The following is an 11,952-nucleotide window of genomic DNA, read 5'->3' as shown; positions in this document are numbered from 1 at the left end:
GCTAAATACTGTTACTGCTAGTCCTTTTTTCCTCCATTAAGAGGATTTTCATATGTTCTCTAATGTCTCTTCTAGCATTGAATATATTGCCATGTCTAACCTTAAGCTCTTCAGTGTAACTTTTTGAAATTCTCTAAAAAGGTAAGAAAAATCAAGAGTAGGGCTAAAAGGCATCTTCTTTGTTAATCTAGTTCAAACCCTCCCTTGACAAAATTAAATAACCAGCCTGCCCATTGTCCTAACAGTTCCTTCATACATACCTACCCTGTTTCTATACTGGGTCTTGAGTTCCCAGAGTTCAACCTTTTCTTGTCAAGGACAGGCAGTATTATGGTAAAGTCTATGGACCCCTTCTCAGAATGTTTTTAAATGGATTACAAAAGGAAACCAAAGGAATTGACATATGCCAGATTAAGAACCCCTATCCTAGAGGGTTAGTAATTGAAACCATATTACCACATGGAAACAAAAACACTAAATCAGTTTCTGGCCCATTTGAAAGGAAAAATAGAAAATATTGGCCTAGAACTAAGAAAACCTGTTTTATTACTTCTGCCACTGACTAGCTGTGTGAGGGGATTTGGACATGGTACTAAAGCAGCCCTAATGAGGTCAACTCCAGTGTATCCAACTTGACCACTATATGCTTGAAGAATGAAAACTTCATCACTTGCTCTTATAAAGTGAATCCTAATACTAATCTTACCTTTCATAGGGTTATTTGTAAACTTCTAATGTGTTACAGAAGTCAGTTTTTTAAAAGTCACTTAAACCAACGTGTAAATAACAAACATTTATTGGTATCACTTAATGGTAGAAAAAAAGTTCTACACCAAAATGCACATGACCCAATTGTTAAATAGAACATTTCCAAGGTGAACACATTTCCCAACCCAGGTTTCTTTCCCCCTCCCCCCCTTTAAGCCAATTCTAGTCCCTTATCCCCCTCCAACCATCCCCACCCCCCACCCCCCACCAGTAACTGCTAACAAAAGCAGCAAACAGCCACTTGGGCTATAGCATTTTCAACTCCACTCCTTAAGTGAAGATTCCAATTACATTCGAGATTGAGTTCTCTCCATTTTCTCCTAACAAAAAGTTCCTGAGTCCAGTATTTACAATATTACAACACACAGGAGTGGTGTCTACAACTCATCTTTCTCTCCTGTTTCTTCACTCCCTGGGGGAGGGCCTGCACTACCATAGAGCTTGCTAACAATAGGCTGGACAATCTCTTCAAGTTCCTTCTTTTTTGCTTTGAAATCTTCAATCTCTGCATCTTGGTGACTCTCAAGCCACTCAATCTTTTCTTCCACTGCTTTTTCCACGATCTCCTTGTCTTCAGAGGAGAGCTTTCCACCCAGCTTTTCCTTATCACCAATCTGGTTCTTTAGTGAATAGGCATAACTCTCCAGCTCATTTCGGCTATCAATACGCTCCTTAAGCTTCTTGTCCTCCTCAGCAAACTTCTCTGCGTCATTTACCATTCTTTCAATCTCTTCTGGTGTGAGACGGTTTTGGTCATTGGTGATTGTGATCTTATTCTTGTTTCCTGTGCCTTTGTCTTCAGCTGTGACTCGAAGAATACCATTGACATCTATTTCAAAGGTGACTTCAATCTGAGGGACCCCTCGAGGAGCAGGAGGAATTCCAGTTAGGTCAAATGTTCCCAGGAGGTGGTTATCCTTGGTCAGAGGTCGCTCACCTAAAAAGATATTCCATCATTACTTTACAAAGCTGCTAGGACACAAATGGGTACAAGTTGCATAGAGGCTACAGAAGAACATGACATTTAACTTTCACAACACATTATCCAGGACAACTCCTATTCCTTCCATAGCATTCTTGACAAATTATTAATTGGTAAGTAGTCCAATAATTAATCTTGCAGGTAAGGAAACAGAAGTCTGAAAGTCACTGAGAAGGGAGACATGCCCACTATCACACTAATCCAAATAACTATCTGTGATTCAAACCCAGGTCTTCCAACTCTAAACTGAATATTTTATCATATCACATTATCTTTAGAGTTAGTACCCTAACATTCATTTAACCTCAGCTTAAAATACACCACTAGCTAGAACTAGCCCAATCAAAATTAAATGTTTAATCTTTGCTTCTGCATAAATACTTAGTTTGGTATTCTATAAAAAAACATTAGCAAAAGGTAATGTTTCAATAAAAAGGCAATGAGGTAGGAGTTGGGAAAACCACATTTTAGTATTACTTTGCATATGTCCACTCCCCCCCCCCCCAATGATTAGTAATCAAAAAGAGGCAACATTCTATTTTTCAGAGCCCAAGATGGTCAGCAGACTAGTACAGAAGTATCCACATTCAAGCTGATACTTTACTAGCAGGGACCTTAGCCTCAATTTTCTCATCTGTAAAATGGGGAAAACACCTCTAAGTACTATTCTAAGGAAAACGATGAAGGGTCAAGTTCACTTAGTATGGTTTGTGGCTTTTTAAAAATATTGAAATATATATTTTATTACATAAATTTATAAACATTTATTATTTAAAATATATTACCTTCATAAACTTTGATAGTGACAGTTGGCTGATTATCAGAAGCGGTGGAAAAGATCTGAGATTTCTTGGTGGGTACAACAGTATTTCTTGGGATCAATTTGGTCATGACACCACCAACAGTTTCAATGCCAAGCGTAAGAGGGCAGACATCAAGAAGTACCAGATCACCTATAAGAAAAATATTTCAAGATGCACGTTACCATAGCGAGCATTGTAGATTATTTCTCTGAAAATTTTTATTAAAATGAAAAACCAGTTCATCTCAATATCCTTGCATCAAATCCAGGTCATTAAGTCATAAGCTAGTTCTTTCATAATCCTTAATAATGACCCCAAAGAGGAGCACATTGGGAATTTTATTAAAGCATTTTTGGAAATGCTAAGATGTTAACCTACCAGTGTCTTGGTCACCAGACAATACACCAGCCTGGACAGCAGCACCATAAGCAACAGCTTCATCTGGATTAATGCCCCGAGATGGCTCTTTGCCATTGAAGAACTCTTTTACCAACAGTTGTATTTTAGGAATACGAGTAGAGCCCCCAACAAGAACAATTTCATCAATATCAGACTTCTTCAAGTCTGAATCTTCCAGTACTTTCTGGACAGGCTTCATAGTAGACCGGAACAAATCCTAAAATAGAACCAGTAATATAGAATTACTTGTATGCCTTTATCATACCATAATTTAACAAGTAAGTAAAATCCACCATCCCACCAAGTTAACAATAACGATCTCCATTTCCTATAAACCTACCATGTTTAGTTCTTCAAACTTGGCACGAGTGAGTGTCTCAGAGAAGTCTTCACCTTCAAAGAAAGATTCAATTTCAATTCTAGCCTGATGTTGAGAAGACAAGGCCCGTTTAGCTTTCTCAACCTCCCGTCGAAGTTTCTGCACAGCTCTGTTGTCTTTCCTCACATCTTTTCCAGTCTTCTTTTTGTACAACTTGATAAAGTGTTCCATGACTCGCTGATCAAAATCTTCTCCACCCAGATGAGTGTCACCATTTGTGGCCACCACTTCAAACACTCCATTGTCAATAGTGAGCAAGGACACATCAAAGGTTCCACCACCCAGATCAAACACAAGGATGTTCTTTTCTCCCTCCCTCTTGTCTAGGCCGTAGGCAATGGCAGCTGCAGTACTAGTAAGAAAAGAACAGGGCTAAGTCAGATCAGGCCTCCCCCAACTTCCAAAATATTTTATATCTCCCAGGTTATTAGTTCTTACGGTTCATTGATGATCCTCATAACATTAAGTCCAGCAATAGTACCAGCATCTTTGGTTGCTTGGCGCTGGGCATCATTGAAATAAGCAGGAACAGTAACTACTGCATGAGTAACCTAGAACACAAAGTTGTCCTTTTAAATGCTTTCACATCAGTTCCACTGTGATTTTATCTACTCATGATTACAGTTCCTAACTATTTAGTACATGAAGATATTATTCTAGCCTAAGTATTTTGGACCATTGTGGAATTATAGATTTTAGTGATGACAGGGAATGATCTATTTTCTCATTTTACAGGAAAAACAGTATCAAGGAAATTATACCTTTACAAAAATCATGTTAATAATACATGTGAGATAAATGAACTTATGACTTGATTTTTTCCATCAGTAAAGGGTTTTTCTACTGCTATATCTTGCCTCCCCATCCTTCCATCACCTATCATACCATTTTTAAGGTGTAATACTACATAGGAATAGGACATATAATTTCAATGGAATGGGAAACTCCCTTACAATGTAGGCAAGTACCTGCTGTACAAATCAAGTCTGCCAAAATTGCCTAGAACACTGAAGTTATTTGCCCACAGGTCATATACCGCATGTCAGAAATAACATAGCATTCAAAGGACAGCTTTTTATGCAGTATGCTATTGTACCTATTTTCAAAACTACGTCTGGTAACAATGTCAAATGTTATGAATGAATCCTACATTTTCCCAAATAACTACCAATTTTCTGTAGTTTATTACCTTCTTGCCTAGATATGCCTCAGCTGTTTCCTTCATCTTAGTCAGGACCATGGCAGAAATTTCTTCAGGAGCAAATGTCTTTGTTTGTCCACCCCCAACATCCACCTGAATGTATGGTTTGGTCTTCTTTTCAACCACCTATTTTAAAAGAATAAAAAGCTCTGATTATTTACTTACATACAAATAAACTGTATTAAATATAGGCACAGGTCTGTTTTGCTACTCAAGAATCTAATCTATGATGAAGAAATTAAAGTCTTAAATTTTCTCCCAATAAGTTAATTCTGTATTGGTGTTTTAAACTTCTTACAAGATATACCATGAGAACTTGGGCCTATCCTAGCTTGCCTCCTTAGTACTTATATAGGCTTCCATTGAATTAAATGTACTTTCCAAGAACTTTTGGTGATTTTAATCAATCAAGGCTAATACTGACCACATTGTAAAAACAGCTCCCTTGTATATTGTTGGACCAATACTCTTGCCTCACAAAGAAAGAACCTGTGTTCTTTCCAGGATTAATTTCATTAGAGTTCTGCTTGTCCAAGCACCCTTAGTGTTCTATTAGTTAATGATTTAAACCATTTTAAAGATCATAGGACTAGAGGGAAAAAAAACCTTTGAGATCTTTAAAAGGGGTTCATAATTAAACTAATATCAAAGTAAGGATCAGGAAGAAGCCACTTGTTTAAATCAATTTAAAAAAAAATCAAAGTTAAGTAACAGTTGCTGAAATTCAAAACTATGTCCTACAGTTTTCCTAATCAGTTGAGGTTTAACTTCCTTCATGCTACCAACGTATTAACAACGCACAATAAGAGAAAAACAGACCTTAAAAGGCAGGTATTTGATGTCTTGCTGCACAGACGGGTCGTTCCATGTGCGGCCAATCAGGCGCTTAGCATCAAAGACTGTGTTCTCGGGGTTGGACGTAAGCTGGTTTTTGGCGGCATCACCAATGAGCCGCTCTCCTTCTGGGGTGAAGGCCACATAAGAAGGTGTGATTCGATTGCCCTGGTCATTGGCAATAATCTCCACACGGCCATTCTTAAACACACCAACACTGGAGAAAGGAAAAGGCCAGAGAAAACCAATGAGCCTTGCATACAATTGCTGAAAAAGACGCTACTAGCGGGAACAGGAAAAAAGGCTGAAAAAACTTCCTCCCCATTGACCCATTCCCTGCCCCGACCTTGAGAAATCAGGTTTCTGCCGAGACCTGCCCGGGCCTACGGGATGCTTCCATCTCATCCCTCGGAAGGAGACCTAAGGCTGGGCCTGGGCCCCCCCACCCTAACCCCTCTAGGATACTGTTTCCGACCTCCATCTCCAGTCCCGAAGAAAAAAATCTTCCCGGACGGAGGAGAAAGGCCTAACAAAGGCTTGTGGAAATTTTCCAGCTTAGACCCACCCAATCACCGGCCCTAGGCCTAGAAACAGCTCGGAAGCCGGGGCAGGAACAGATCATCTTCTCCGCCCCCACCCCCACCCCCACAACTCCCGAGACTCGGGGCGATTTCGCCAGAGGCGGCTGTTGCTCTTACCACGAGTAGGTGGTGCCCAGATCGATGCCCACCACAGTGCCCACGTCCTCCTTCTTGTCATCCTCATCGGCCCGCGCCCCCACGGCCGCCAGGAGCAGCAGAGCTGCCGCCACGAGCGAGCGCCTCATTCTGTCTGTCGGTCCGCCCGCCCTCCTGCTTCTCTGTATGCGCTTCCGTCCGCCCCTCTGCTCGCCCGAGAAGATTCCCTCAATGGGGGTTACTGGGGTGTGAAGAGTGGACAACCTGCGGAGACACGGGCCGCGCTCGGTGAGGGGAGGCCGAGGCCGACACGGGCCCATAGTACCTGCCTATGGGCGGAAGCTCCCCCAGGGCCGGCTAAGGCCGGGCTCAGGAGGCGGCGGCAGCGGCGGTTCTTGGCAAGGCCTGGCTCAATTCTGTTCCCTTCCCCTCCTTCCCTTCCCTAGCTTAGGGCCCAAGGTCGTAGCGCTTACCTCGCACGACTCACTTGAAGAAAGTCTTGGTGGTCTCACTCGTTCTCTGTTGGTCCGTTGATCAAGTCTGGGCCCGAGCCGGCGCCGACTTCTCTTATATATCCACCCCCCAGCCCCGTCGTGGAGGCCTCTGATTGGCGAAATCCCCGCGCGTTGGACGCCGCTCATTGGCCTCAAACACCAAGCTGGCCACCGCCGATTCGAGGCGGCCGCAGCCGCAGGCTACGTCATCGGTTCGACCCACCCCGCAGAGTCTCATTGGTCTCGCTTTTCGCCCAAGAGGACCAATCCAAAAGGAGCTAGGACCCTGCGGAAGCATTCCATTGCCCGAGCCGCTGTCAATCGCTTGAGTGTGGCGCGCGTCGGCCTCTCAGTCCTCTAGGCAGTTTCCGCTGGTTGCCGCCCTGGTCCCACCTTCTCTCTGGAGCTTCCGAAGAGCTGGTGTGGGTGTCGGCTTCTTGCCGGCCTACCTGTTGGGGTATTGGGAGTTCAGGTCCCCGCCCCTTCAGACATTCCCCGCCCTCCCTTTGGCTCCCCCGATCTTGGCTTCTGTATTGTAACCTCTCCTTATTCTCGGTCCCTATTGGCTGCAGTCCCAAAGCATTAATATTCTTGCCCCGGAGCATTCATACTCATAGTGCCTCCCTCGCATTGGAGAGTATCAGTACCTAGTATCTCAGGAAAACTCACGGAATTTTTAGAGCTGAAAGTTACCTTAGAGAGTGTCTAGCCCTTCATCTTACAAATGGGGAAACTGAGGCTCCTCGGGGAAAGCAAGAGTCTTGCTTGTGTAAATTGTGGTAAATCCGGAGTAGAATTCAGGTGCCCCGTCTCACTCACCGGCTGTGGAATTGACAAAATCACTACCTCCCTGGGCTTCAGTTTTCTCCACTTTAAGAGGTAGGGGTAGGATCAAACGGCCCATTTCTAAGCCCTGTGATCTTTCCACCGCACCGCTTTCCTAGAATTTCACCGTTGGAAAGTACTTGAGAAGGCAGTCCAACCTGAACAGGAATTCCTTCTCTCATATATATTTGCAGGGTAATAAGGGTTAAGTGACTTGCCCAGGGTCACACAGCTAGTTAAGTGTCAAGTGTCTGAGGTCGAATTTGAACTCAGGTACTCCTGAATCCAGGGCCGGTGCTTTATCCACTACGCCACCTAGCTGTCCCCCTTCTGCAATTTTGCTGACAAGTGATGGTACAGCTTTTGCACCAGTAACAGAGAGCCTAAATCTGAAGAAGCCTAACTCCATTGCTGCACAACTTTAATTATTCTAATTATTAGGAAAAGTCGTCTACCACTGAAATCTGTCTATTCTTTCATTTCTAGCCGTTGTTCCTAAGTCTCTGCTCTGGGGGTCAACTGCAGTAACTGTAATTCCTCTTCCATAAGTTGTAATTCAGTGTCTCAGTCATGTTCTTGATCCCATTTAGGGTTTTCTTGGCAAAGAAACTGGAGTGGTTTGCTATTTTCTTTTCCAGATCATTTGACAGATGAGGAAACTGAGGCAAACAGGGTTAAGTGACTTGCCCAGGGTCTCACAGCTCAGTAAGTGTCTGAGGTTGGATTTGAACTCGGGTCTTTCTGACTCCAGGCTATGTGCTCTATCCGCTTCAAATATTTGAAGTCAACAAGACTATAAAAACTGGAAGAGACCTTAGAGATCACGACCCAGTTCAACTCCCTTATTTTATAGGGAAGGATTGAAGGCCAGAGAAGCAAAGTCACTTTTTTTAAGGTGACATAGTTGGTAGCAGAGTCCTAATTCAATGCTAGGTCTTGAGCTGTTCTTTTTACTATGCCATACAGCTTCCTCTTTCTCCAAGCTATACACCACCTCACCACCTCTGTCCTTCAGATGACATTTAAAAAAATTTATTATTAAAATATTTACTCTTATTTCCTCTCTGGGCAGGGTAAGTTTCTAGGGATTCTCTCTGTCAGTGCTACCCTTCAACCCAACAGTTAACATTCTGGTGGGTCTGGTCCATGGTGACTGATTGCATCATCTAGCTCCGTTATAATGCTGGTTCTGCAATACTTCTGCAACACTGACCCCCCCTTCATGTTGCATCAGAAGACTTTAGAATGTCAGAGCTGGAAGGCACTTTACAATCAAGAATGTTCGGGGCAGCTAGGTGGTACAGTGGACAGAGCACTGGCCCTGGATTCAGGAGTACCTAAGTTCAAATCCTCTGACACTTGACGCTTACTAGCCCTGTGACCCTGGGCAAGTCACTTAACCCTCATTGTCCTGCAAAAAACAAAACAAAGAATGTTAAGGACATTAAAGTCTGGCTGAGACAATATAATGTTAGGACACAGAACTAAAAAAAGTTAAAAGGGACTCTAGAGATTATCTGCTCCCTCATTTCAACTCTAGATACCTAGATAAATATGACCAAATGGTAACATCATGACTTGATAAAATTTATAAGAAAGTTTCATTTGAAAATTTCAGGTGATTTCATAATATTAAATAAGAGCAAAATTGAAGAGAGAAAGCTGGTAGTCCCAGGCTTGCCCTGGAATAATGTGTTGTCTTTTAATGACTCACCCAAACTAATCATACTTCCTCTCAGTAAAATTTAGAATGCTGATACTGACCTAATCCCTTGAGTATGTAGAGCATATAAGATGATTAATGGTGATGAAGGTCTTGAAAACATGATGCATCATATGTATAATGTATGATATCTAATGCAATTTTCAGGCAATAATTTGAAGATCAAATAGGAAAATGTAGGCAACTTTAGCTGACTAAACAGAATCCTAGAATCAGACTCATAAAATATCAGAGCCAGAAGAGACTTTAGAGCATAAAATACTAGAATACAGGATGTTAGAGTTGGAAGGGGTCTTAGAATATAGAATATCAGCATTCAAACCTTTAATAATATTTTATTTTTCCTCAGCTGAACGGGACTTTAGAGATCATCCAGTCCTTATTTTACAAATGAGGAAGCTGAGGTCCAGAGAAAAGGAAGTGACTTGATCAGGGTCATATAGATAATAGTTAGCAGAGAAAGATTCCAACAGGACTCCTCAGCTTTTCTTAATATCCATTCCACTCTGTTTTTACCTCCTTTCTTTACCTTTAGGAGTATGATTAGCAATCTGTAAAATGGCATTAGGATGGAAAAGGCTAGTATAATCCAAAATTTAAAAATCAGTCCTAAATAAATAAAAGTTGATTATGATATGATAGAAAATTTCAGATTAATAGTAAGGAAACCAATCTTTTTGTTTTGTTTTGTTTTTTGGTGGGTTTTTTTGCAGGGCAATGGGGGTTAAGTGACTTGCCCAGGGTCACACAGCTAGTGTCAAGTGTCTGAGGCTGGCTGGATTTTAACTCAGGTCCTCCTGAATCCAGGGCTGGTGCTTCATCCTAGCTGCCCCCAAGAAAACCAATCTTAATTTCATTTATTCAAACTTATAGTTTGAGTGTCCTTAGGCAATTAACATGCTTTTAATGCCTTTGTTATGGGCCTAGCACCCTGGGGTACATCAAAGAACCTTCTCTTTGAGAAACTAAGCCAAAGGACAGACACATCTGAAGAGATAAATGGAACCAGATCAGGATTGAGCTAGCTCCAGGACCATCACCCTTCATTCCAGTCTCCCCAACCCCCGGGAAGATAAGATTAGGTGTGGCTGCTGCCTTTGTGCCAGGAGAAGGAGAGAGATGGCTTGAGAGATCTGCAGCCACCCCTCACCCAACTCCTCCAGCCACCACCAGTGGGGATGATCTTCCCTCACTAAGGGAACTTTCCACAGTCAGATGATCACCCCCATCAGTCCTCTATAAAAGTATCTGCTTGTTTCCTGCTCAAGGAGATTGGTATCTCGAGCCACACTCTGTGCCATGCCTTCTCCCCATGAGAAGTCCAAGGATTTCTCTCTTGGTTTCCCTTCCCCAGCCCCTAAATAAACTATTATCTTATTATATTGGATTTGTGTGCAAGAGGGTGTAATTCTTTTTTTTTTTTTTGTGGGGCAATTGGGGTTAAGTGACTTGCCCTGGGTCACACAGCTAGTAAATGTTAAGTGTCTGAAGCCAGATTCAAACTCAGGTATTCCTGAATCCAGGGCCGGTGCTCTATCCACTGCACCATCTAGCTGCCCCAGGTGTAATTCTTTAAAGAGGAATTCCTAAGGACCCCAACCCCTATCCCAAACCCCTTTCCCAAACCCCCATCTCATTTTTCCCAATAACACCTTACTTTCCCCATCTGTGAAATAAATTAGTATCTGTGCAGCCTACCAGCTCTAAGTTCAGAAAGTTTTTCCTTCTAAAGAGACAAAATTTGCATCCCCATACCCTCTACTTATGGCCTCCGGGCTCTGCCCTCAGAGGTACATCAAGGGGGGAAAACATAGGCTTTAGAATCAAAAGATTGAGTTTGACCAAGCTCTGCCATTTATGCGATTACTTTCAAGGGGTCTCAGTTTCTTCATTTGTTTTTGTTTTTAACATGATTGCTGAAGGGTTTGAGAGGGTCTACTATAGGTTTTTATTTTATTTTATTTATTTTTTATTTATTTAAATTTTTTTTTTTAGTGAGGCAATTGGGGTTAAGTGACTCACCCAGGGTCACACAGCTAGTAAGTGTCAAGTGAGGTCGGATTTGAACTCAGGTACTCCTGAATCCAGGGCCAGTGCTCTATCCACTGTGCCACCTAGCTGCCCACTGTTTCCTCATTTGTTAAATATGATGAGTAGGTGGAGTGAGAAACAGTATGGAGTTAAGACCAGACTCAAAGTCATGTTGACCTAGGTTCAAACCTTACCTGTGGCTGAGGGACCCTGAGCAAGTCACATAACCAAAACTTTTTAGGACCATAAATTACCGGAGCAGATGCTGATTTGCATTGGTACACAATGTGGTTCCTTAATGAGGAGCTTAATAAGCAGATGTAATCACAGATCTGGATCCCCCCCCACACACACACACACACAAAAATGTCAGGAGGTGGAGGGAAGGAAAGAGATGGTATTGGACTATATGATTTTTTTTTATGGTCCCTTCTGGTTCCAAGTCCTAAAACCTACTACACAGTATAGCTGAAAATCAGTCAAATGAGATAATATATGTAGAAAGAGGAGTTGCCCTTCTCCCTTCAGTCCTCTGATTGCCTCCAGCAATCACCAGCTCCACCCTTCTTCCCTCCCTTTGAAAGATCTTTGAAGAAGTAGTCCAGGGTTATATACAGAGCCCATCCTAGCTTCTTGGGAGGAAAATGGAGTAAGAAAGACAAATGGAAAGAGAGCATAACACCTAGCTGCTACTCTTGTTCTCCAACTCCAAAAGAAAGCAGGAAGATTTGTCTTAAACTAGAGAGACAAATTTCAGACACCTGAAAAGGGAGAAAAGACAAGGCTGTGGATTCAGATAAACTAATGTTTAGCCAAAAACAGAATCTTTTGAGAGG

The 11,952-nt window shown here is 42.3% G+C and overlaps 1 protein-coding gene across 1 annotated transcript; it reads right to left on the bottom strand.

Moving 5' to 3' along the window:
- Positions 1–778: 778 nt before the first annotated feature.
- On the bottom strand, positions 779–6,674 carry HSPA5 (heat shock protein family A (Hsp70) member 5). Its single transcript, XM_043988655.1, has 9 exons — positions 6,517–6,674; positions 6,065–6,307; positions 5,352–5,583; positions 4,521–4,658; positions 3,770–3,882; positions 3,293–3,683; positions 2,932–3,169; positions 2,536–2,703; positions 779–1,705 (listed from the first exon to the last, which is right to left on the bottom strand). Exons 2-9 carry the CDS (start codon positions 6,190–6,192, stop codon positions 1,146–1,148), a joined length of 1,968 nt encoding a protein of 655 aa, XP_043844590.1. The 5' UTR covers positions 6,193–6,307; positions 6,517–6,674; the 3' UTR covers positions 779–1,145.
- Between the last annotated feature and the right edge of the window lie 5,278 nt (positions 6,675–11,952).

The sequence above is a fragment of the Dromiciops gliroides genome, chromosome 2 (assembly GCF_019393635.1).
Source record: "Dromiciops gliroides isolate mDroGli1 chromosome 2, mDroGli1.pri, whole genome shotgun sequence".
Lineage (NCBI taxonomy): Eukaryota > Metazoa > Chordata > Mammalia > Microbiotheria > Microbiotheriidae > Dromiciops > Dromiciops gliroides.
The sequence above is the reverse complement of the archived record's forward strand: the minus strand, read 5'-3'. Positions and strand labels throughout refer to the sequence as shown.